General features: G+C 37.9%; 1 protein-coding gene across 3 annotated transcripts in view; it reads left to right on the top strand.

The window, feature by feature from the left end:
• Rnls (renalase, FAD dependent amine oxidase) overlaps positions 1 to 27,190 on the top strand; it is a 301,883-nt gene that overhangs the window by 210,042 nt on the left and 64,651 nt on the right. For 2 of the 3 annotated variants that reach the window (XR_002382057.2, XM_005063687.4), the window contains exon 6: positions 17,628 to 17,803. The exons of the other annotated variant lie outside the window; for it this stretch is intronic. Coding sequence is in view for 1 of the 2 variants with exons in the window: in XM_005063687.4 (XP_005063744.1) it covers positions 17,628 to 17,803 (176 nt within the window). In the remaining variant the exon portion in view is untranslated. The remainder of the gene's footprint in view (positions 1 to 17,627; positions 17,804 to 27,190) is intronic. 3 annotated transcript variants of the gene reach the window in all.

Consider the following 27,190-nt stretch of genomic DNA (forward strand, 5'->3'; position numbering starts at 1 on the left):
AAAAGGATACAAAGGCTTTGAGAGTTAGACCCTGAGTTAGGTTTATGCACTCTGATGGAGGCTGGGCAAAGCTGCTACAGCTGATTTCTCTGCCACCTGAAATACAAGTCCAGAAAATTGGGGTTAGTGGAAGTAAGAAGCACAGGTAATTCAACCACTTTCATTAGTCTTAGCCTAGATGTAAAGTACTTCTCTCCTTCTCATAGTCCACTGATCAAAAGATGGCTCCAACTTACTGCCAAACAGAGGGAACTTCTAGAATATGGGATTGTTCAATGAAGTTTGCATTTTCTGGAAGATGCAAAAATTAGTCAAAAGATACTTCCAAGTCTTAAACAAAACTGGCCATTAGAGAATACTGTAAACCTATATATTGGCTGAGTATTGGTTATATATTAGATTGTTAGTGTCTTACTCTCACAAAACTTTCATATCCTTTTCTACGAAGACCTTTAATATAATAGAGCAAAGTGATCATTTTAAAAATTATTTCATGTTATTACCATGATTTATTATGTGGGCTATAACAATCTATTTTTTAATTATATCATTTTTTAAAGTTAAAGATCAGCATCTATAAGCCATTAGAAAAATTCTCTTTATAAGTATAGGCGTGTGTGTGTGTGTGTGTGTGTGTGTGTGTGTGTGTGTGTGTGTGTGTGTTTGGATAGGGTTTCTCTGTGTAGCTTTGGAGCCTGTCCAGGCATGGGCAAGCAGGCCTCAAACTCACATTGATCCGCCTGCCTCTGCTTCCCAAGTGTTAGGATTAAAGGCGTGTACCACCACTGCCTGACTATGTGTGTTCTTTTAGTGACACACTTCCTATACCAACGCTATGCCTAACAAAGCCAAACTCCTAAGAGTGCTACTTGCTATGAGTGTATTGGGGCCAATTACATTCAAACTACCAAACCACTACAGACACCAATGTTTTTTCTAATTTTACTTACTCCCTCCACCCTTCTCTCAGATTTAGAATCCATCAGTCACATATATGTTTATTGGGTCTTTATTGCTCTGTTGCTATAAAATGTACCTTGTTCTGGGTGCCTATGTGAAAGAGACACCCAGAACAAGGTATATCCCTATATAGAGATTTAAAAGCTCAATTCCATGTAAATCAAATCCTAATAATATCCCATCTGATTTTTCTCTTTTATTTTGATAGAATTTTGAGAATATATATTTTAAATTCTATGCAATGAAATGTTTGTGGAGTCAAAATAATATTGTCTCAATGAAGCATTGTCTTTTTGAAAAATACAAAGATGGAGGAGAAACATCTGTTGTTAAGATATTTGCCTTGCATGCATGAAAAGACCTGAATTTGGTCTCTTGAAACCACCTTTTAGAAAGACTTGTAATCCTAGTGCTGAGTCTACATAGAAAGGCAGATCCTAGTCTCTGGCCCCTTGAGACCCTGTCTCAAAATTTCAAGGTGGAGAGTACCTAAGGAATAACACCAATGCTGGCGTCTGGACCCCACATGTCTGCACACAAACATATGCCCAGACACACCACACATACACATACACACACCACACACACAGATAGAGACAGAGACAGATGTTGCTCACTCTTATTCATATTCATTATCTTATTAGAATTAGCCTCTGAATGAATCAGAGTGGTAAGCTTTTTAGATGCTTTATATCATTTAATCCTTATAACAGCTCTATAACTATTATTATTATTTTTACTACTACTACTATTATAGAGAAAGCTAAAGTTGAGAAATTAAGTAAAAATACCACATCAGCTTGAGCTTTGTCTCCTGTATATTCTTTTCTGGTAAAGGTAAAAATTTCATCCCATAGAACCTAATAAAAACTCGCATGGAGACTTACTGCCCCACCACATACTCTATAGCATACTGAGATTAACTGAAATATAGAAACTGGGCACTTCTCTTCAATATTTCTCTAATCTCTATTTTCTATCATTTGATTCATGAAAATTGTGAAATTTAAAGCTCATTCCTTAAATGATCAGTGTACGACACAGTCTTACTTAGGGTTTCTATTGCTATGAAGAGGCACCATAACCATGTCAACTCTTACAAAGGAAAACATTTAATTGAAGTGAAGGCTTACAGTTTCAGAGGTTTAATCCATTATCATCATGGCAGGACATGATGGCATGCAGGCCGACATGTTACTAGAGAAGTCTACACCTCACAGGAAAAAGGAAGTCAATTAAGACACTGGGTGGTAGTCACAGCATAGGAAACCTCCAAGCCCACTCCACAGGTGACAAACTTCCCACTCCAACAAGCCACATCTCACTATGCGCTTATGAGGGCCGATTACATCCAAACCACCAAACCACCACAGACACCAATGTTCTTTGTAATCATTTGTTCCTTCCATCAAATCCTTGGTACACACCTCTGTTACTACCGTCTTATCCTAGTCTCTTCACCATCCCCAGAATGGAGAACCTTGGAAATGAAGATTCTAGAAGCCTAAATTCTCCTATGAATCTACACTGGGCTTCATAACATAAATCATGAAAAGAACTTGTTATTCAAACTCTCAAGAGGCCCAGCATTCCCTCACACAAAACCACTTAAAACTTTATATATGTAACCAAGAGTAATATTTTAGAAGTAAATTTGAATTCACCTGTGTAAATCTTTAAAAATTAAATGGTCCCCAATCCTGTATGTACTACTTAAGCTATTGTTTTTTATGCATAGCTTTTCACAGAACTGTGATACTTGTGAATTTTTTATTCATTTTAGTACATAAATGAAGTATCTATAGTTTATCAAAAACTATCCTAGGTAATTAAAGTGCCTTCTGAGCAATGTAAACCAAGGCCTTCTGAAACAATGTAGTGCTTTTCCCAACATACTGCAAGGTAGCTCATTTGATCTCAGAAGTGGTTTGCAGGGTAAGATCAAAGCCACAGGGAAAGCTCAAGGACTGAGATTGCTCAGAGGAAAGCATTGTCATCATGTTGTCACCATGGAACAGAAGCCTCCACACTGGGGACAGCATAGAGCAGTCAGAGAAAGAATAAGTTTCCCTGCTCAAAGCTGTCGTCACAGATGGCACCTCATTATACGTGTGTGTGTGTGTGTGTGTGTGTGTGTGTGTGCACGTTTCACTGGTATAGATGAATGTTACGTGGTACTGAGTTAAATAAAATGTTTTCATAGACTATACTTTGTGCTTATCCTCCTTGAATTCATCACCTCTCCTTTACTTACTATCCACTCCCTTAGTCTGCCTTGTTCCCTAGATAGTTTCAATTCTACTTTGTTGCAATATTACATATACTGTTTTATGTCTCTATATAAACTCTGAGACCAAAAAGTAAGAGAAAGCATGTAATATCTGTCCTTCTGAGGCTGGCTCGATTTACTTAGTATGATTATGCCTGGTTGCATCCATTTTCCTACAAATATTTCAGTGTTACTGAAAATAATCCACATGTCTACCAACAGAGCAATGGATAAAGAAACTGCAGACCTCATTACAGAGACTTCTAGAAAGTTAGAGCTAAAGGCATCTTAAGGTAACAGGCTGCTTTTTAAATCCCTTTACTTTACACATGAAGAAAATGAAGCCCAGAAGAGGAAGTCTCAGGCTTCCTCAAGAAAACCTTCAGATCTAATACAATGTGCTAAAAACATAAGTAAAATTCAGACCAAGAGAGGATGTTACTGGGGATTACAGGGTCTCTTCTGCAGGCCATTAGACTCACAGATGAAAGAAGTTGAAATGGGCTTAGAAAGAAACTCAAAGATAATTTTATTGGAATATGAGAGAGAAAACAATGGGAGAAACTATGGCTCTCAGCAGCTACTGGGAGGAGAGAAGTGGACAAGGGGAATGGAGAAAGCTGTGCTGCCAGGGATACAGGAAACAAGCAGACTCAGCAGTGGAAGTCTGTCCCGTGCAGAGAGCAGTGATCTCAAGAGAGAATGTCTGCCATGTCAGGACCAGTAGGCGTAGGCCCTTGGCTGTGTCTGAAAAGGGAGACATAAAGAGAGAAGGGAAAAGGTTATGATTTCTACATTAGAAAATCAGAAACGGACAAGCTTAGCAGTGAGGTGTGTAAGCAACTACTGAATGCCTTGATCTTATATCTTATATCATCGGTGTCATGTGACATTGTCCCTGAGGAGATGTGATCAAAAGTCTACTCACCAAAGAGAAGAGAAAATGTCAAATCAAGGTAAGAATGCCACTAAACTCACTGGGTGGACCAGTGAGTTTTATTTAAGGTTACTTAAGGAAATAGGTAAAATGTTACTTAAGGGGCAGAAATGGTTCAAAGCAGTTGTGTCACCAAGTCTTTCCCAGAATGGGTGACAGCTCACAAGAGCTGTAGCTCACAAGTTATAGGTAGCTCAACAGGTTGTAAATGTCTCCTCCAGGCAGCTCAGTTGATCTGAGCCTCTGCTGGGCAACTCAGCTGATTTGAGAATGCCTCTCATCAATCCTGACTGCCTGCATGGTGTTTTTGGTCAGTTTCAGGGACTTCCTGAAGTATTTGAATTGTTTGCTTTCTGATTTTTAAGAAGCTTCCTTATAGAATGGAATAAATAAATGTTCTGTTCCCTTTAGAACATTTTGGGTCTTAAAAAGCTTCCCCCTAAGACTGTTTTATCTCCAACAAATTGTTACTCAACAATAGAGCTACAGATGCCCAGTTATCTGTAGAAAATCATCCCCAATGTTCCAACCCAGCCCCTATATCCGTTTTCCTGCTCCTTTAACACACCTCTCTCCAGCACTCACAGATGTAATGGAAATAGTATGTTTATTATTCAAGGAGGCTGAATTTACTTTCTTAGCTGGTTACACACTCTGTGGATCGTTTTTCCATTATTTACTGTAAAATTGTTTCCCAAATTTGTGTACATTTTCTTACATGAGCGCTTCAGGAAAACATCTTCTCAAACTGGAAGTCTGAGTTTTATTTCATTTCATCGTGTGGGGTTTTCCAACATGTTTATAGTTAACCAAATGCCCATCAGAATGGTTGCCTTATACAGAGCTGTTTAGAGGATATTCATGTGCCTTGTTAAACATAATCTATCCAAACATGTGTAGCTTTGGATAACAAATATACATGTGCCTTAGTTTTAAAACTCCCCTTGTAGAAGCCTTTATTTAAATTGGCAAGTGCATACATCTACAGATTTGTTAGTGTTTCTGACCTAGAATAAACAAGTTAAAGATCCTTAGAAATTTTTTACAGAAATTAGTAGGTATGCTAGTTTTTTGAAAGATATATAGAGATATACATATAGCAACAGTTAATGGAAAAACTTGGGAGGGTTTGGAGAGAGGAAAAGGAAGTAGAAAATGGTGTAATTTGCATTGCAATTTTTAAAAAGCTAATCTTTCCTTCCCAGTGATGGAAAAGTTCCTGAGGGCCACATGTGGCACAGGGGCTATGACTGTTTGACTGCAGGCATTCAGCGCTGTGGACTGAACTCCAGCGCTGCCTGTCTATACTGTTTACTCAGTAGACGGGGAAAGCTTGCCTTATTTATCCATACTCCACAGAAAATGAGAACTAAATTATCCCTTCTTCATTCATTTATCATCCAAACATTCAACAGATTTTGCCACATCCTGATGTAGGCATCAGTAAGGTAAAATACAAAACATAAAACATAAATGTAAAGCAACAACAAAAAATTCTCAAACATAAAAGAAATAAAAAGCACTGAACCACAATCAACCCAGTTTTATGAAGAACTTTCTTTAACTGCAGAAAATTAATTCCTGATGAGGTCTGGATGTTGGTGAAGGGCACTGGGTAAACTCCACCACAGACCCCAGGTGAAGCTCTTCCAGACAAATGTAATCTACATTACCACTGAATCCTACTTCCTTAGCAGATGAACCTTGATTTACAAATCATACATCCACTGGGTCACCTTTCGTGAAGAATTGTTGGACATCTGTTTAGAACAGCTGGATCCCACAGATTAGTGCACCAGCCTTCCTGAGTATTCTGCATGTGGGAGCTTACGCTCTAAGTGTGCAAATCACTGCCAAATATGAAATGTTTTTAAAACAGGTGTTTTGATACTTTTGCTCTACAAAATAATCTTTAGAGGGGATTGTGTGCATTAGGGTTTCTATTGCTGTGAAGAGACACCATGGCCATGGCAACTCTTACAAGGGAAAACTTGCTTACAGTTCAGAGGTTCAGTCCATTGTCATCATGGTGGGACATGGTGGCATGAAGACAGACATGGTACTGGAGAAGTACCTGGGAGTCCTACATCCTCCAGGTAACAGGAAATAGTCTGAGACATTGGGCAATATCTTGAGTATATAGGAGACCCCAGCATCCGCCTCCACAGTGACACACTTCTTTCAACAAGACCACACCTACTCCAACAAGACCACAGCCCCTAGTAGTACTACTCCCTTTGGGAGACATTTTCTTTCAAGCCACCACATTGTGAATACTTTATTTCACTATAAGTTGTTAAAAATTTTTACCTAGTTAGTACCTCAGATGAACTAATTGATTATTTAACTTAAAATGCTAAGATGTTATTTAAAAGAGTTGTAATTTACTCCTTTGGGACAGGAAATATGGATATAGTAATGTGAAACTATATAGTAAAAGTTGCAAGGTGTTTTAGGAGGTTGGACATTACCCTTGTACATTGTTGAGCTGTGGGTAGATTCATGTTGTATTAATTCCCAAATGCTAAGAGCAACCAATTCAATTAAATGAAGATTTCAACTACAATAGCAACAAAAAATGTAAAACAAATAAACAAATGGGTCCTGACCTATATATAAATTCATGTACCCCTCAGTCTACAGAGAAGACAAATAGACATCTTCACACAATGCAATAAACGTTGTCTAAGAACACCTTCTCCTTATATTTATCAGTACCCAATATGAAGTAAGGAATGATAGATACCACCTCAGTAATTCCAGTTCTCTGAAATGAAGAGACTCCAGCTTGATAAGGGGGGGGGTGTTTTGTTCATTTGTTTTGAGCATTTACAGTGTGCCAAACCCCAAACTTCTCGCTTTATATGGCTTTAATTTGCATAGTAACCCTGGACTTTGTCACCAAGACAAAGAAAAGATAGATCACTGAGAGGAAAGTATGCAAATTCAGTTCACATGTGAAAACACTATTCAGAATTAACCAGTTGAACTATAACTAAAATAAATGCACCAGGTGTATGAGCAAGAGGAATAAGACTAGGAAGAATATGACAACATAGAGTTCCAGTTTGAAGGAAGTCAGCCAGCTGTGTTTGAATGCTTCGAATGTTTCTTTTCAAACTTTCTCTACCTTTTATTTATGTGTTTGGTTTTCTGTCTGTGTGTCATGTGCCTGGTACCCTCTGAGACTGGAAGAGGACCCTGCATCCCCTAGAACTTGAGTTATAAGTTTCTTAGAATTATTGGTTGCCATGTGGATGATGGGACTCAAACTTAGGTCCTCTGGGAAAGGAGCCATCTCTCCAGCCCCAGTGTGCTTACTATCCCTTGATTCAGTAATTCTCCTTCTAGGGAATTTGTCAGACAGGTAGCTAAACAAAAGTGCAAGAAAAAGATAGAAATTAGTCTATTTTTGACTCCTGTGACAAACAGTCTTAGACTTGCCTGTGAATTATTGATAACAAATTGATTTCAGTTGTGCAGAAGTGTAAGATCAAGACATAAGACACTTGAATATGTGACAAGCACTCATTTCCCATCTAGACACTGTCGTATCTCTTCATTCTCATTCCCTTCTAAGGGCACTGAGGCCACTCACAGTCTCTGCTCTGTGACCACTTCACCCCACTACAGTCATACCTTCCAATACTATCATGCTGGGGCTTAGATTTCAGTGTACAAATTTTAGGACAGACATTCAGTCTCTGGAAGAATAAACATGTTCGTTACAAAATTGTTTATAATAGTATCAAGCAGTGAAAAAATTTCCATCTGTAAAAGATTAAATAGTAAACTCTAGTAATCCCAATATTATTAGACTGCATAGATGGCAATGAACTGATAGGAAACGCTGTAATATTTTTAAAGTATACAAATTGAGTTAAACAACCATGGCTATAGTTGGCTTAATTTCCATTTTAATACTGTGAGTAAGTGTTCAGGCTCATGTGTAGAATATTTCTAAAAGGGAACCTGAGGAACTGTTGAGCAGCATAGCTGCTAGGTCTTGAGACAGCAAGGTACTTATCATTTTTCCCCATTGACCATGTTTGGATAATTTTTCATAGTGTTATCGCTCAGACAAAAACAGTTTAAAAACAAAGACAATTCTATCCTATCTTCTCTTACTCATAGTTTTATTAGAAACTTTGATTTTGCTTTAAAATGTCATTTTAAAAATATGTCAGCCTAAACAATTTTGCTGTTTTTTTTCTAGTATCAGTGCATGATATTGAATACACCATTGGAGACACGAAACATCATGACCAGCTGATTCATTCTACCAATGAATGAGGAGACAATATTTCTGATGCAGTTTCAACTACTGTCCCTCAGATCTGGACAGAGAGGAAGGAAGGACCCAAGGTGTCTATGCTAAGTCTTAGATGGCATAGTTTTCTAGTAAATGTTAGATACAAACTTCTATAGGAAAGATAGCAAAATGCCAGTGAATGCCAGCTGTGCTTCCGGTAATTTAAAAGACTGCCATTTCAAGTCTTACCATTTCTCCTTTCATGATATTTTATCTTTAAAATGTCTTTAGACATTTTATCTTTAAAAGAGAAGTAAAGACTTCTCAGGTAATCTTCATGCCTGATTGCCTACCAACAAGAATACAATTTCCCTATTCATTTATATTAAAATTTTGGGGGTCATCTGCTTTCTCCTATCACTTCTTTGGAAGTTATGACTTTTATCTCCCAAATGAAGTTGTCCATTCTACTTTCTTCTGTTTTTACGGGACATTTAAACTGGCTGCTGTTATTGATTAATATGGACAGATTCTACCTCTAGAAAAGCAACATGGAAGAAAAACATCACTATTTTCTCCCAAAAGATAGTGGAACAAAAAGAAACAGGTAAAGAGGAAGCCCACAAAGCTGTCTTTTCTCTATGCCTAGTCCTGAGAAACACTCATTCCCTGAGCTTAGCACATCTGTTAAAGCCATGACCTTATGTTGGATTAATAGAAATACTTGCTATAGAAATCCCTGCAGTAGACAAATTTGGAGGCACTGAACTTATCTGGGACATGACTTGGTGAGAGTGGGTCAAATTTTAGTATTTGGTTGATACTTTTTTAAAGTAAATCAGCCATGGAAGTGTCCCCTCTGTTCCTGATTTGGAACAACAGTAGGTGCAGAACAACAGCATGCTACCAAGGGACAGGATGCCAAGAAAGAAGGCTGTAGGCACATTATTTGGCCTGCTAGGAAAGTGAGGAAGGAGAGAAAGAGGTCTCAGAGCATGTATCAGTCTGCTGGAGTCTCTGTTCTTCTCTTCTCCTTCCCCCCTCTGTCATTCTCTCATCAAATAGAAAATAGAGCATAAGTGGAATTTACAGATGTGATTGACTTCCTCTCTATTAGAGTTGATGCTGGGTCCCAGGGCCAAATAGAGAGATGCGTTGTTAAGAAAAGCACTTCCAGCAAGAGGATGAGGATGGCACAGTTCCACTAGAGTGGAAAGAAGGAAAATTACCAACGTGTGACTCTTGGCTTGCTTTGTAGTGCTTCAGACAAGTTCCCACAGATGTTTCCTGAGCCTTCTACACTCATACCACCAGTGTGATTCCACAGTGTGTTATGCAACAATGCTCTACATGAGTTGTCTCTTCCTCACCAAAATATACCCTCCTGCATGTCTCCCCCATGTGTCTTGTGCTGCCAGACACTGCACTGAACACACATGTACCCATTTGCTTGTACGAGTGAAAGAGTTACTTTCCCCCATTTCCTTTTCCTCTTGGTCCACAGCTGTGTCTGTTGTCCCCTAATGGGCTTTTGTCCTCTGCTTGTCTCTTAGAGGTGAAATTCAGAGCTGGCTTTTGGAGAACCCAACCCCTGTCCCCCACCAATGACAAAAATAAAAAAAAATCTTAAATGCATTTGCATGTGAATGAGAATTTCAGCTTTTAGTGCAAAGAGAGAAAATTTGGGGACAGGAATCCTTTGTGACCTAAGAATGAATACCCCATATATATTTCAAAATAAGAAATCAGAAATGACAAGAAATAGAAAGAGACTGTAGAGTTATTTTCCCATGTGTCCAGGTTTCCAGGTAATAGTAAATGCACTCTTTCACATCCCTTCGCGTTTCTATGACTACACTACAGCATTAATACAGGCTGGGAGTTTGTCAGTTATAGCCATTCTCTTTAACTGTCTATTTTTATCAAATAATATCAAGCCATTTTAATTATTGTGGCTGTATAACATATTTAAACATCACAAACTCTTCATTTGATTTTTTCAAAAAAGAAAATCATGCTATCATTATTAAAGTTTCCCTTTAGGCCTAGTTGTCAATACCAAATAATATTAATTCATTTATTTTCCTAATAACTATCCTGAAATATAGAAAAATCATCTTAATAATGAGATATTTTAATCAATCTTTATGTAGTTTGCTGTTTTTAATCAGGTAATTTTCCCTTCTTACTTGTAAGTCACTTGTTCATTTTTATCTTACTGCAATGACCAGAGCAATGTCAAATACTGTTGTTGTTTCAAAGAATCTTTGTTTTTATTGCTACCATGGAGTCTACGTTATTTCATTTTAAAAATCAGTTAAAACAGTAAACAAGAATTCTTCTCATTTTGATAAACTCTTTCATGTTATCTTGTGTTTCTCATAAATTTATATTAAATGCCAATGGATATCTCCAATGTAAATTGAGATCATCACACTTCAGTTAATTGTTCCTATCTGCATGATATATTATAGTAGATAAATCATTGGAAAATCTGTATTTGTTCAGCCTTGATGATCTCACTCACAGTAGGCAAGAACTTTGCCACTGAACAATGCACTCGGCATATTTTTTCTTAATGTGAGACAGAGTCTGGTTTAGTCTCCTGGCCTTGCCTGGAGCTTCCATGCTTTCTGCTTCAGCATCCTGACTGATTTATTGGTGAGCATGATGAATTTTCCCTGCAGTCATGTGGAAGGATGATCTATATTTTGGTATATTTACTTGGATCTGTAAATGCGGTATGTGTGTGGATAAAATCAACATTACAGTAGTTTGTCATTTGAAAAAAAATTACAAGTAAAACAGCACATCCTGAAATTGGGGTCAGAGTTTTCTCTTAACGTATTGACTGTGTTTTCAGTTTCCTTTGTGTTTCTTGGTTGGCATTCATTTTCTTTTGGTTGAATAGGTTTTGGTATGCTTTATTTTCCATAGCAATTGCTTTCTTTTATTTTGTGATTTAAAAGCTTCTTGCTTGAGTCCCCTATTTTTATGTCTTTAAGAGTTTTTCTATGTCTGATATGTCCTGTCTGTCAGAACAACACAACTGGAATGTTTGCCTGTCTTCAACAGAATAGAAAAAACAGGGAGAAAGCGAGAGAGAGAGAGAGAGAGAGAGAGAGAGAGAGAGAGAGAGAGAGAGAGAGAGAGAGAGAGAGAGAGAGAGAGAGAGAGAGAGAGAGAGAGAGAGAGAGAGAGAGAGAGAGAGAGAGAGAGAGAGAGAGAGAGAGAGAGAGAGAGAGAGAGAGAGAGAGAGAGAGAGAGAGAGAGAGAGAGAGAGAGAGAGAGAGAGAGAGAGAGAGAGAGAGAGAGAGAAGAAAGAAAGAAAGAAAGAAAGAAGAAAGGAAGGAAGGAAGGATTTCTCTTGAGATGCCAAAGCCACAGCTCTACCCACAGGCAGATTTGGTGTCAGAATTCATTCTGCCAGCATACTGCATAAATCTAGTTAACATGGTCATAGACAATACTGACCACAGAAATAAAAGATTGTGGAGGAATACTTTAAGCTCAGACCTCAAAAATGTAAGATAAAATTCCTAGGAACCTCCATCAAAATGCTGTGTGTGTGAATATATGTATATATAACATGTAAATATGGAAGCATATATTACATATGGGTCCATTAAAAACATACAAAGACATACACCTTCTTGGTCAGTAGTCATCCACAATAACTTTAAATTATTTAATTATTTAAATTATAATTTTAAAAAATTGTAACCAATTTTATAAAGCCTGAATATTTAAGAGTAACCTATCCTATGATATAAAATAACCTATTAAAAATGCTTAAAGAAAGGAAAGAGCACAAGTAGTATGCCTGAGGAGAAAGAGACTGGAAAAATTGATCATGGAGATTCAAAAGAACTCAAATAAAATTTTGCCAATGAGAATTAGTGTAAGTTTGAAATTCAAAGCACAAATTAAACACAAAAATAAACAGAAATATGGAGAAACTGGTGAACTGATGAATAAATCAGAAGCAAAATATATTTAGAACCTAGCATAGAAAGATCAAAATAGGAAAGATTTTAAGTAGAAGACATGAGGATGGGATGAGGGTCTCCAATGTATTTAGTTGGATTCCCATGAGAGCCAAATAGGAAGTACGGAGAGAAGAAAACACTGGGATATGCAGAAGATAAAGCCGAGGCCTTGCATCTTGAAAACCAGTGAGTTCATAGAAAAATAAACAAAATTCAAACTTCAGGAGATGTGAGTCAAACTGCAAAACACCAAGGGCATAAAAGAAAAATTATATGCAATGGCCTGAAATCAAATTAAGTATTAGATTTCTAGAAACTAACCTACATTGGAATTGCATCTTTAAAAAAATAGTGACAACACTGAATTTATTATTATATACCAAAAAACTCGTATTTCACAATTGAGTATGGTGACTGTTCTGTGAAATCAGAATCTGGGAGTGACTACCTCAGGGGTGGGGAGGATCATTTAAGGAATTTTAAAATAAGATACTTTGGGAAGAAAAAACAAGTCTCACAGGAGACCTGCTATCCACAAAAGAAACTAAGATGGATGCAGACAAACTGGCGGTGTTGGACGAAGCTAAAGAGTAAAACTAATCCTGGACAATGGGAACACATAAATCAGAGCTGAGCTCAAGTATCATTCAGAAAAGGATAGAGATGGATGTTGACTTGCTTTTGACTTTAAAGAAAATATGTATACAAATATCTTTTGCAGTTGTAAATAAGCATGTAAACTTGTAAACTTTCAAACTGGGAGGAAATAGAATAAATAGAACTTGGGAAGACACCAGCTGATTAAAAAAAGTTGCTGCACAAAAGTGAGGCCCTAAGGTCATTTCCCCAGCACCTGCATCAGATGCCAGGTACTTCTGCACACACCAGCCATTGCAGTGCTGGGAGGTGAGACAGCTGGACCTGGGAGCTTGCTGGCTGACCAATCAGGGCACCTGATGTGTTCCAGGCTTAAGGACAGACTGTGTCTCAAAAACTAAGGTTTCAAGTGATTGGAAAAAATTCTGCCATCCACATCTTGTCTCCACATGGACAGGGACATACATACACACACACACACACACACATTCTCACACACTAACACATACACTCTCACAGCACACAGAAAAAATGCATAACGAAAAGATAACCTTTATATAATTTTCAAAAAGTAACCCACGCTGAAAAAAACTGAAATACAAAGAAAAAGTAAGATTTCAACTCAAAAACAGTTCTAGATATTTAAAAGTTTCAAAATATGTTATTAGAATGTTCAAATATCAGGAAACTAATAATGTAATGTCAGTAGAAAGAATAAAAAATTATTTTAAAAATGACAGGAGAAATTGTCAAAGGTGCCACCATCAGATATTTCTCTCATTGATTGGTCAAGCAGTCAATTGTCAGAATTTAGTTGATAAGAATCTCAAAATTAATGTTGTTATATTGATGTAAAATGTTAACTCAAAGGAGGTGGCTTATGGATAAATCCCTTTCTGCACACGCATGAGGACTGCTTTTGGATGCTCAGGACCGTTGAAACATCTGGGTGCTGTGCACACACCTGTAGCCCCACCATTAACAAGATGAAAGGTAGAGACAGACATATTCCAGTAAACTCGTAGCCATCAAGCCAGACCTATGTGGCAAAGTTCTGAGACAGTGAGAGAGCCCAACTCCAATAAAAGGTGGAAGGGTAACACATGCTGAGTTTTATGAGAACAAAAGGAGTTATAATCATCTGACAGACGGTAGGGCTCCTAAAATTCAAGAGGTCAGATAATGCTTGTAAGATAAAATTGCTACTTACAGATAGCCTTAGATCATTCAACTCCAGTGAGTTGATTGCAAGACTATCATTTTCTTTGAGCAAGACAATAATTGCTGCCCTTACAATTCTGTTGGAGGGTTTACTGAACAGAACCAGGATTCCTTACCAGAGCATTTTACAACTTGAATTGTGTCATTGTGGGTCAATGGTGGCAGCCTACCATCCTGGGCAAGTTAAATTGTAACGAGGATGGCAACCTTGAAATCCCCATGACACAAGTTGAATACAGAGAGGTTTTATTCCTGCCTTTATGACTGGCACTGATCTCTGTTTTTTCCCATGTTTTTTTAATACCCAAGAACTCAAATCTCTTACCCTTCATTCAATTAAAATCTTTCTAAATAGGAAATCTGAGGCACTATCACTCACTAATTTTCTTAGGTACCTTTTAAAATGTTCAAAGGTTTAACCAAGAGATCATCTTGTTCAGACTCTCACTGTAGGGATCTCTGTTATGATAGCCTACAAATGGAAAGCTAAATGTGTTTTTTATCATTTTTGCAAGACAACTCTTTCTTTTACAGAGAATTTGGCAATTAGAATCATTTGTTTTCTCAGCTTTCTAGTGTTATTATTAGCCTTACCTATTGATGTTGAAGTACTTTCTTTCATCTAGCAAACTAAAAAGGCAGAAAACACTTGAAGACCAACATCCAAGATTGTTTTTGACCACACATGTACATATGACCACATGTGCATAAACACATACATACAAAAAAGCTAATTGAGCATTCAAAACAAAACATTATGTCCAAAATCGAATGTATCATTTGAGAGGATAGACTCATATATGAGGTCATTTGATAGATTTTAATGTGACACCTAGATCACATTTTAGTAACACAATTCACTTCAAATTTTGCTTTCTTTATTAACTTTCAAAGTAGCATGAAAAATGAAGGTGTCATCATGAGAGTGTCACATATATGTATCACTGCATAGATTTTGTTGGCCCTGTTATTGCCTTCTCCATCCTATCTCCTCCATTCTTGCTAGTTCCCTGCCTTACCAAGCAAAAGTCCCTTTTATGCATTCTAGTAACATATGCATATATGTGTGTTTACCCATGTCTATAGTCTGCATATGAATGAAAACGTGATATTTTGTCTTTTCCTCCATTGCCATGTCTGTCCTCGTTAGACCTAACTCCTAGTAGCAAATTTGTTGTTCTTTGTGATTTTTTTTTTGTTTCCACATCTTGGTTGTGTTTAAACTCTAGTTGACTCTTTGTATTTTCTCTTTTCACTTTAACTTCTAAAAGTTGGGGGTTGGAGTCATTTTTAAAAACTTCTTCTTGAGTCTCAATTTTAATATAAATTCTCAAAATTTATTCAATTCCAAGAATCAAAAGTAACCAGGTTATTCTCTGTTCTCTAACTTTTATTCAAGAAGCATTTCAATTTGAGTTTTAAGATTCCTTTTTTATTGCTCTCCTACTAGGAGATGGCTATTGTAAACAAGCAAAACTTGTCGTGCACCATTACTAGTCCTCATGACTGGAAGAGAGAGCACTTCATGATGTTCAGTGCATATCTAGCATTTGGGTCCTTTTAAAGCCTGCCAGTGACAACAAGGAGAGCTCTATTCTCCTGCTTCCCAACACTGATGAGGTAACTGTCTCTGGAAAGACTTGGTGCCACATAATGGAGAATGGCATTGTACCCCTTCACTATGAACAAGCTTCATGAGATTTTTTAACCAATCTATAATAAATGTATTAACTGACATGTACATAGCACATGCTATCTTAGGTGCTTTTCCTGTTGTTGTGATAAAATACCCTAGCAAATGAACTGAAATAAGGGAGGGTTATTTTGGCTCACAGTTCGGCTGCAGTCCATCATAGTGGGGAGGTCATGGAAGCAGAGATGTAAGCAGCTGGTCACATTCCATCAGCAGCAGGAAGGGAAAAGCAGTAACCACAGGTGCACAGGCAGCTCTCACCTTTTAAACCATCAAAGCACAAAGGCAGCATGCCAAGGGTTTCTTATTGTGGAAGCATTCCCTGAAAGAACTGCAGATTTGCACTGATGAGTCTTTCCCTCTGTGCAGGATTAGTGAAGTCTGCACTCAGGGATAAAGACTCAGCATGCCCAGGGAGTCTTTGTATTTTAAGGCCATTTCTTGTGCTTATCTTTAAAAATCCATAAGCTGAGTGAAATGGGAAAATGAAGTACTTTCATTAAAAAATAATTCATGGCTATAATTTGAGCAACACCTAGGAATGTTGCCTTTTTAGCTGATTTATTGCCTTCATCCTGTATCTTACTTGAAGCATCTATTTTGTATGTTCTTTTAGTTACATTATAAACCTAGGTGGGTACAAGCTTAAAAAATTAAATCTCTAAAATGTAGAAAGACTAGCTGGGCATATGCCAAGTGATTGGCATGTGTCATTTAACCTGTTATTTTTGTATGTAAAATTGAACCCTTAGAGCTCAAATAGTATGACCTCTTGTAATATAAAAGGAGAGGCATTTAGAATCAAGTTGCCAATATGTCAGTGCCGTACTACATAAATTTATTCTTCATAACTTCCTCATCAATATTATTTAAAACAAACCCATTTTAACATTCTTTCCAAGATTATATTTTCTAATGGCTTAGTCTCCTAAATGTCTTTAACTTCATGCTTTATTGGTGACCTTATGTTTTTTTTATGCAGGCGTGTACACATTTTTGTAATCATGAAAATACAGCAAAAACAAATTCAGTGATAAGTAAAAATGGGAAGTTATAGATGGGACAGACTTTTACTTCTTTTGTCAACTGAAAGATATAGTGGCACAACTACACTCTCACCACTTAAGAGGGTGAAGGAGCTGGTCTCAAGTTGAAGGCTAGCCTGGGCTATATAACATATCCTTGTCTCGCATACACACAAAGAGTACAAGAAATAACATTAGGAGGAAAATTCTGTTTTCAAAAAGATAATTTCTCTTTCAGGGTGCTGAACATAATGCAGAGTTGTTATAATTTTAGTAAAATATTTTCCAGTATTCCTAACATAAACATATTTCTGAACATACATTTCATTCCCAGAACTTAAGAAAATAGAACATACACAATATATGAAAGGCTTACAATTTGATAATAAGAGAAGATAGAAATACCAATGATTTTAACTGTACCCAGAGCCGGGGTTCTTGTCATCTCCTCGAGTTTCTTACAAAGACCTGAAATCTTGCTTTCTAAAGCTGCGTGTCTTCTACCTCCCTCCCTCCCCAGGAGAGCTAAAGCTGTGTCCGAAACAGCCTCATGCATGCTGGAGCCCATCAGCTCGTTTCTCCCTCTGATTGTTTTGATCACTTTCTAACTTCGGACTCAAACCCTGGGCTGTGCTTCCAGTTCCCCACTTTAAGACTCATCTCTGTGTTCCTCTCACACTACAGAGTCATCGGAGTTTGGTCCATCCCTGGTAGTCCACACCACGGTCCCATTCGGAGTTACACACATGGAGCACAGTGAGCAGGAAGTGCAGGAGATGATCAGCCAGCAACTGGAGACCATTCTGCCGGGTTTGCCTCAGCCGGTTGCTACCAAATGTCTTAAGTGGAGGTATTCACAGGTAATCAGGGAATATAGTGGCAAAACGCAGGCATTTTCTGGCACAGCTAGCAGAACTGATGTCACTTTGTATTCTCCACCATTCTCTAGTAGGAGATGGCATCTTTGAAGTTAATATGGGTTTGTCATACACACATGTCATTTCTGTAGGTACCACTGTCCCGCTACTTCCCAATGAGATGTTCGTGTCACTTTTACCCGTTTTGTCCACATCCCAGCACACCCTGAAATTCTGAGGTTTCTTATGAAGGCAAGCCAGGCTATATACCCAAATGTAGCTATTTCTCTGGGGATTTTCCAAATTGACACTGTGGCTGTATGGTAGCCACTTTATCTACTTGAACTTTTGTAGTATGTCTGTCGTCACATTAGCGCAGTGTGCATTCATTGTTAGTTGCCAGCATTTTCCTTTTTTCTTTTTTCTTTTTTTTTTTTTTTGAGTTTTTACTTCAGTTTGAGTAGTGACAGCGAGGTCTTTCATGAGTAACTCTATAATACTGAACTGAGCTGCCTTCCAGGATAAGCTTATCATTCTTCTAGGTCAGACTTAAAGCTCTTGACAAAGAGTAAATCTTAAACACACATACACTTTTTACTAGAGCAGAAATGTCTTTGGATCTGTAAACTCATTGTGAAGTCATGTGGGGTCAATGAAGCAAAGGTCTGGTAGAGTGAAAATGAAAAGCTGCAGAGATCTGTTTTTCCTCTAGGGTTTCTGAGACCATTGATGAACAGATTTGTGAGCACTATTGGTTATCCAAGCTGTAAGACCTTCAGGAAAAAAAGTGGTGTTATGGGAAATCGCAGCAGATTTTGTATGTTTTAAAGGGCTTTCCAAATTAGAGGAAATAGTAAATTACTCACTAAAATATTGCAGCAGGTCTGTGTTTACTCATATCTGCTCAAGTTAAATTATACAGTGAACCTTTGGGGAAAATATTTACTTAAGCATGTCATAGTCACTTTAGAAGACTTTGCTCTTTCCTTTTAAGAGCATTGAAAACTCTCAATAGCTAGTGTCTCTAAATGATGGTTAACTCAATTTTAGGTTGACTTGAAAAAGAAGCTGGGGAAAGAAATTTGTGATAATTTGAAGCTTAGTGTATTGAACTATAGTATGGTAATTTGAAGCTGGTATATTATACTTATGTCATTTTGCCTATTGTAAATACTGTAGCACGAAAAATAAAAAACCCAGGGACATATATTGGGGTTCAAACTTCAAACTGAAGATCAGAAAAGCAAAGCAGTCAGGCACTAGCTCTTACCTCTACCTCAGGCTGAAAGGCAATCCTGGCTCCACCGAACTTTAAACTGCAATCCCAAATTGCCATGCTCTTCTCAACATGGCTGGAGAATCCTAAGACTGAATGTCTTCCTATCCTCAGTGTGACTGGAGAATGAATGACAGCTCTGAGACCCTGTTCCTGTGTCATGGTCCGGTCTATATTAGTCCCATGTTGCAAGGACCCTTTTACCAAGGACTCATGTCTTTGGGGCTGCAGTCGGGACCAGCTGAACATCCTGGGTCCAACCCTGAGTCAGGGAGTGTGGATGAAGGAAGGCCTACCTATCCAGTGTTGTTAAAGATGAGACAGAAACATCTGGTAATATCAGGAAGGCTCCCAGTTAATACTGAAGGCCACGATTTATTGAAGCATCATCTTAAGTAACCATCCAAAAGTGGGGGTAATAACAGAAGACATCCATTATCATGTGTAAAAGGCTGACAGCAAATATTTCCTTTCCTCCTAGAGACATTCCTTAGCAGCACATACTCAAGCCCACAGGCACCCCACACCAGCAGTCTCACTAGCCCACAGGGTTGGTATAGACTCACCCTCGCCCAAGTCTTTTGTTATACAGGATAGGAGCCATTCCCCCACCCACCCAGGCCAGTCCAACAAATGGTAATCAGCCAACATCTAAAAGACAATAGAAGTTCTGAGCTCTAAAGGCATGAGTTCTGTTAGTGTAGGTCCTAGTGGCCTTGAACTAACAGAGATTGGTCTACCTCTTAATCCTGATTCCTGGGTTTAAAAGGTGTGTACCACCACTGCCTGATCTCTATAGCTTGAGGCTGACTTTCCTTTATGAGTCCTCAAATAAGCTTTAATAAATCATAAATAATATATCACCACAAAATACTCCTTTATAAGAACAGTAGTTTGTCAAGTTTCTTCTTGTGCTTTTCTCATAAACAATTTACTAATAGACAAAAACATAGTTTGTGAATCTACTCATTTCTTATAAGTTCATAATATTCTAAAAATAATCTTGTCCTAACCATAAAGAAGGCTGTAAAATATCACAAAATTTAATCAAGAGATTATTTTGAACACAATGTATACCCCAAACTCTAGCAATGGTTTTAATTGTAATTTGAATGTTGAAATAATTCCACTGCATTTATATCTCTTTAGACTTGGAAGCTACACTAGCTGCAGTGCTTTAAAGGAGACAAGCTATTATTCAGGCTTTAAATCCTGCTTTCCCTCTGTTCATACACTTCTCTAGGGTCTTGAATAGCAATCTACAAAGAGTAACATTGTCATCTGTAGTGAACTTCTCACCTATACCCATTAGGAAAAAGGAATGACCAATGAAAGGTCAAGTAACTTGAAATAATTTACTTACTTTTAGGTATTCTCCTCAAACAGTGTGTCCCCAGTGCTTCTTAATGGACCATTGTAACCTCTGGAATTTGACAGAGAAGTGTGTGCCCTCTAAGCCTTGCCATCATGGTACAAATGGCCTTGCTTCAATTAATCAGCATTCATTTGTGTGAAAGTTGGACATAATACAGTACTAAACTGATAAGAAGAATAATGTAAACCAGAGACACAAAAAAGAAGTGCAAGGGGCTGCATTTTCAGTGCCCCATCCCCACATTCTGAGAAGAGACAGAGCATTTGAGGAGGAAACCCCACCAGCATTTCTGTACAGACTAGGTCCTACTATGTTCCTGCTCCTTGTCTCTCCTCCCTTGTCTTTCTTCTCCTCTCATCTCATTGCTTTTCTTATCTTTCTCTGAGAAACAAAATGCCAGAACCCTACACACCTTTATATTATGAAAGTTTCTTTAGACTATAGAGCTATAATCTCTGCCCCCAAACAGTGTTAGGTAGTGGGGATTCCCTATTCGAGAGCCTGAAGGATCCATACTTTCTCTCTATCAATTTATTTTCTTCCTTTTTTCTTCTTTTGAACTGTGTCTTGGCACTAAATGCTACAGAAGGGTGGAGGAACTGGGCTCAAAGCTGGGTAACCCAAAGATAAGATCTTATTTAATGTCAGAAGTTGACACACAATTGGAATAGCCAAAATGTAAAAGCTTGATAACATGCAAAACTAGTGAGGTTAGAGCAGAAGTGACTCTCACTCATGACTGGTGGGAATACAAACTAGTAGAGTCATAAGTATGTATGTCAGTAGCTCCTTAGAAAGCCATACATTTGGGAAGAATGGAAAAATGGTCAGGCTAGCAAAGATTTTTCAGGTGCTGGAAATATTCCGAGTCTATAATAATAAATTACCATATATATTTGTCCTAATCCATAAATATACAATATTGAAGATGAATCCTAATATAAGCGAAGGACTTGGGGTATTTTATTTTCCTCACTGTTATAACAAAATACCAATACAGAAACGGTTTAAAGAAAGGACAGGGACTTGGGGGGTAGGTGCATTGTTTGAGAGATGGCACAGCAGATATAGCTATAGGAGCATAAGGCAAATAATGTGTTCCTGCAGTCAGAAAGCAGAAAGAGATGAATACTGATTCTCAGAACTCTTTCTCTTTACTCTCTTAATTCAATCAAGAACCTCAGCCACTGTGAAAGTTCTACCCATATTTAGGGTGTGTCTTCTCTGCTTAAATATCTCTGGTAACACTTTCATGGGATCACCCAAAGATGTATCTCTTAGGCAATTCTAAATCGAGAGGATGAAATATTACCATCATAGGATGATAGGACATATGAATTTTGATTCATCACAGATCTGAAAGCTAAAAGTCCAAACAGCATGGTACTGGTCCCAGTGAAGGCCCTGTTGACTAAGTCACCTCATGGTGCATCACAGTAACAAGAGAGAGCAAGCATGAGAGATAACCTGGGGACGCACAAAGCCAGAATCAGAGTCGGGGGAGCTCCATTACGACAATACTCTCACAAGTAGGAGCTCAGAGTCTGATAACTACTTTAATCCCATCCAACAACTATCCCCAACCACCCAACCAACTCCCACTGAACTCTGTCTCCAAAATGTCCTAATGCTGCCACACAAGGAATGTTGCTCCCACCAACATGAATCCTTGAAATACACCCACAAACTATTTCCACACCATCATATTTACCTTAAAAAGTGCTCATAAGAATAATACATATACATATTTTAAAAATCCAACGTTAAACTCCAAATAAGTCATATAAACACACTGTGATTTAAAAGAATCTGGAGTCTGCTAGTGTTAACCCATTGTAAAGATGAGAAAACAAAGGGTCGTGGAGGAAAAATTAACATCCTTATGCTCCCGTGGGTAATGATGGTGTGGAGGATCATAGACTCATCAGAGTACTCTTTCCTTCTGGGCAGCCAAACATTCGCAGGTTCGAAAGATTAGGATGTGAACATCTTTGGTACGGGCTTTATTTCATACCCTCTTTCCTCTGGTTCCCCTGGTGGATCCCTCTAAGGTCCCACATAAAATCTTAAGGGAAAGCACTGACACTTTCAGGCTCCAGCTGCTATCTTAGAGAAATTGGGGGGTGTTTGTATATGGGGAGAAGTTTCTCGTTTTCCTTTTGTTCTCCAGGCCCATTGCCATCTCCAGACTACCCATAATGATGGGGAGGGTGAGCATGTTCACTCACCTATCCCATAAAGAAGCCTACAACATCACCAGTTTCCCTTCCGAAACCAGAGAGACCAGTATCTGCTGAGGCTCTAAGACTCTAAATTGAATTTTGTCTTAAACAACATAGTGGTACATTTTTGTGGGTGCTGTAAATGAAGGGAAAAAACGTGTTTGGACAACTTGGCAACTGTTCCTGTGTTTCTCATCTAGGGTTTGGATAAAATTCCTCAACCTCTGGGTTTGGGTTTAACTTAAGAGAACAGTGGCAGATTTTTTAAGATGGTTCTTAGTTCTTCCATTTCACAACAATTTCCCCTCCATAATTTAAATGTTTATCCAGTTAATGTAATTTTGTGTTTAGTGCACACAGCATTTCATTAAGGGTTATGAATAAGTTGGTTATTTTAACACTTTCAGCAGAAACATGACCACTGAAAATGCCTTTCCACATAACCTGACACGGGACACTCAAGTGTGCCACTGACTCTGCTGCTCTAGTACCACTATCTCATGCTTTCCTTTGTTTCAGTGTCTATCTTGGAGACTCCTTAAGCTGTCATTGGTGACTGGCTGGTCTTAAGATATAACTATGATTTCCCCCATCCTTCTTTGGTTAAAAAAATAGTGGCTTTTTCTGCCATTTTTCTTTGAGTTGCTTTTATCATTACTTTTTGTTTGTTTGTTTTTCTGGATAGGTTTTTTTTTGTACAGCCCTGGTTATCCTAAAACTTTCTCTTTAGACCAGGCTGGTCTTGAACTCAGAAGTTTGCTGCCTGCCTCTGCTTCCTGAGTGATGGAATTAAAGGCATGTGCCACTACTTATTTTTACAAATTATCAAACACCGATGAGATCAGAAGAATTTTAGAGCACAGAAAGGCAGTCAATTGATATATTAACATTTTTGGCAAAATAAATGAATGAACTAGCCTGTTGCACAGTCAAATTAGTTATTAGTACAGTGATCTTTTATCACTTGGGCTGTGCTCTGCTGCACAGAATACAAAATGACCACCAGAATGAAGATGTGGCAGATGGAATGGGGAAATCAGCTTTTTCTAGCTATGCATCTGACATCTATAATATGGGAATTAATCACCAATCAATAACTGAGCAATTTAACTGAACACACACACACACACACACAGAGAGAGAGAGAGAGAGAGAGAGAGAGAGTGAGAGAGAGAGAAGAACAAGAACAACAAGAACAAGAACAAGAACAAGAACAAGAAGAACAAGAACAAGAACAAGAAGAGACACAAATGGCAATAAATATTTGAAAAGGTGTTTTTAGCCATTGAGGAAATGCAGATTAAAGAAAGCTGCCTGAAGATTGTCGCACCAAAGTCAGAGTGGCTATCATTGAGGAAACAAATGACATTAAGTCTGGGTGAGGATGTGGGGGGAGATAAAACTTTACACACTGATGGAGGGAATATAAATTTGGCCAGCTACTGTGAAAGGCAGTGAGGAAGCTCCTCAAAAAAAAATGAAAGTAGAATACAATATGACCCAAACATTCCACTCAGGTATATACCTAAAGGACTAAGAGAGAACACTAAAGAAATACTTGTACAACCATGTTTACTGTTATACTATTCTTAACTGCTTAAAAAAGAAAGAACCAGCATAGATGTCTGTCAACAGATGAATGAAGAAAAACATATACACAATGTAATTTTGTTGAGTCCTAAAGGGAAATAAATCATGACATTTTCAGGAAAATGGAGGCAACTACTCAGTCTGTATGTTATTTGCATGTACTTGTTTTCATACCTGACCATTTAGTGTTGAATAACCAGTTGGTGTTCTCTTAGCTGGCATGGGCTATTTCTCCAGCTCTCAGAATTCCTTAGCTGTCTATAGTTCTTTGTGTAGGGTTGAGGCCTCGTGTGCTTTGCCCCATCCACATTAGCTTGTCTATTGATGTCACCCTGATCAGCTCATGTTTAGGCAGACATGTTTATGTATATGATAACAATTTATGAAAATGAGACCATGAATTTGAAAAAGACCAAGGAAAGTAAATGCACAGTTTTGGAGGGAAGAAGGAAATATAATTACATTATAATCTCAAAAAATAAATAATTTTTAAATTGACAAAAGCAAGCCCTGTTGCTATAATTTAACAAAAGTCTATTCTAGAATGGGAAAAATACAATTTAAAAAAAAGAAAAAGAAGAAGAAACCAGACTCAAAAAGACTGTTATCTGTTATGTTTCTTCTTATATGTAGACACTGAATCTAACTTTGTGTTTGTATGTGTGAAAGAAAAAAGCTGTGGGATTAGAAAGGAAGTTGTGAAAGAGTAGGAAGAGAACTTCACTTAGAGGCAAGAGAGGGGGGGAAAAGAAAGACTATTGAAATACACGTGGCAGCAGAATATGCACTTATTAAGGGAATTAAGGGAACAAGCAAGAGGGTGGCAAATGAGAATGAGGAAGGATAATGGGGAACAGGATTGTGTGGTTTGGGGGAGAATAGTCCCTGTAGGGTGTTATGTTTAAAGTACAAGGATATATATCTATAAGAATTCCATAATGAAAGCTATTATTTTGTACTCTAGTAAAAAATAAAATAAATTGTGTTATGCACATGAATACAAATGCTGCATACAGGTATGAGGTTTTCTGAAGAGCCTGAAATCCTCCCATGAACTCAGTGTTAGGAACACTGTAATACACTGTATCATACTGTAACAAGAATGCTGTAAATATACCACTATTGTTGGAATAAATCAAGAGCTCTTCAAAAGTTACATGCTATTGCAGTCAGAGAACTATGATCCATCAACTAAAAGGCGTTAAAAGCAAATTCAGCCTTTCCTTGTCTTTGATAGAACCTTAAAGGACCCACAGAATCCTAATATCAGCATATACCACTTGTCCTGACTAGTTTTATGTCAACTTGACACAAGCTAGGGTTTTTAGAGAGAAGGGAGCCTCCACTGAGAAAATGCTTCCGTGAGATCATATAGGCAAGCCTCTGGAGCACTGTCTTCATTAGTATTATGATCCATTATGGATGGACCACCCTTGAGCAAGATGGTCCTGGGTTCTATAAGAAATCAGGTTGAGCAAGTCATGTAGAGAAGCCAGTAAGCAGCATTTACTCCCCCATGACCTCTGCATCAGCTCTGCCTCCAGGTCCCTACCCTGTTTCAATTCCAGTCCTAGCTTCTGTCGATGATGGACTAAGATTTAGAAGTGTAAGCCAAATAAACCCTTACCTCCCCAACTTGCTTTTTGGTCGTGGTATAAGTAATAAGACACCACTTGCATAAGACCCCTTGGCTTTTCTCTTTGTATCCTTGACACTTAATCTTCCACAGAAATATGACAACATGTAGGCTCATCTTTCCTCTTTTCCTCACCCTTCCATTCACATACCTACTTCTGACACTGTCCTCTTGTCTATTCAGACAAGGAAGTATTTGCCCATTTCAATAGAAAGTCCCTTGTTAGAAGGCATAGAAGAGAAAAAAAGAACTATGAACGAATGCAATGCTAGAATTTTCCTCATAGATTTGATTTGGAAGGGCCAAGGTTGTGTTCACAGAATTATATTTTTCTATCATGGGGATAATTTCTGGTAGGTGATTGTGTCTGATTTCAAGACTGAACTGGCAGGAAGCAATCCATGTGTTGTCTTCCACTTTCTATGCATTTTCTATTGTTATCTTCAGTAAGTTGAAAATGCATAAGAATTGTTTTTCCTTCCCAGCACTCAGTTACCTTGACAAGCCACACCCCCTTTCCAACCAAATTGGGCCTTTCTTGTGTCAGCTTTCCTTTCTATAACAAACTTTTGCACATAATCAACTTTCATAAGTTTCCTTTTACAGCTCTGGAGAGCCCAGTGCAAGGTTAGTTAGTTTTACTGTTTTGGATCCAGGGCAAGTAGCCCATCACAATGGGATCATGTGTCAGAACATAACCACTGAGTCCAAGAGAGAGCACCTGAGATAAGGAGGAAGGGGATGGAGACACAAACCCTCTTCAACAGCACATATCTGGTCACCCAAGGATCTTCTTTTATCCCTCACAGCTTAGAGCTCCGGCCACTTCCCATAGGACCATTTTGAGGCTCCGTCCTTTCATACATGAATCTTTGGGGAACATTTAAGATATAATCTATCACACTTTGGCAGCCTATTGATTATCTGTTGAATCAACTCTCTAAAATTAGACATTGTGCTTGATATTTTAGAAACAACAAAAGTCATTTGATATTTTTAATGAAGTAGATTTCCAACTTGATAATTTTATTAGATTTTTAAGTAAAACGTATAGCTGATCTTTATCCAACTGTTTTAATGTAACTATTCAGCTAATTTTGAAAGCAATTTAACTTTATCACCCATGAAAGACACTATCTAGTACAGATCACAGATTTAAATATGTGGCTTTCTAGCATGAGTGCTCTGAAAGATAATTGTCAAGTTTATCTATCAAAGGATATTATGTGTTTCCTTCCATAATAAAATCACTTTCTCTTAATTATTCTGTCACTTGTATTGTGACTGTTCT

The sequence above is a fragment of the Mesocricetus auratus genome, unplaced genomic scaffold (assembly GCF_017639785.1).
Source record: "Mesocricetus auratus isolate SY011 unplaced genomic scaffold, BCM_Maur_2.0 Super-Scaffold_4256, whole genome shotgun sequence".
Classification (NCBI taxonomy): domain Eukaryota; kingdom Metazoa; phylum Chordata; class Mammalia; order Rodentia; family Cricetidae; genus Mesocricetus; species Mesocricetus auratus.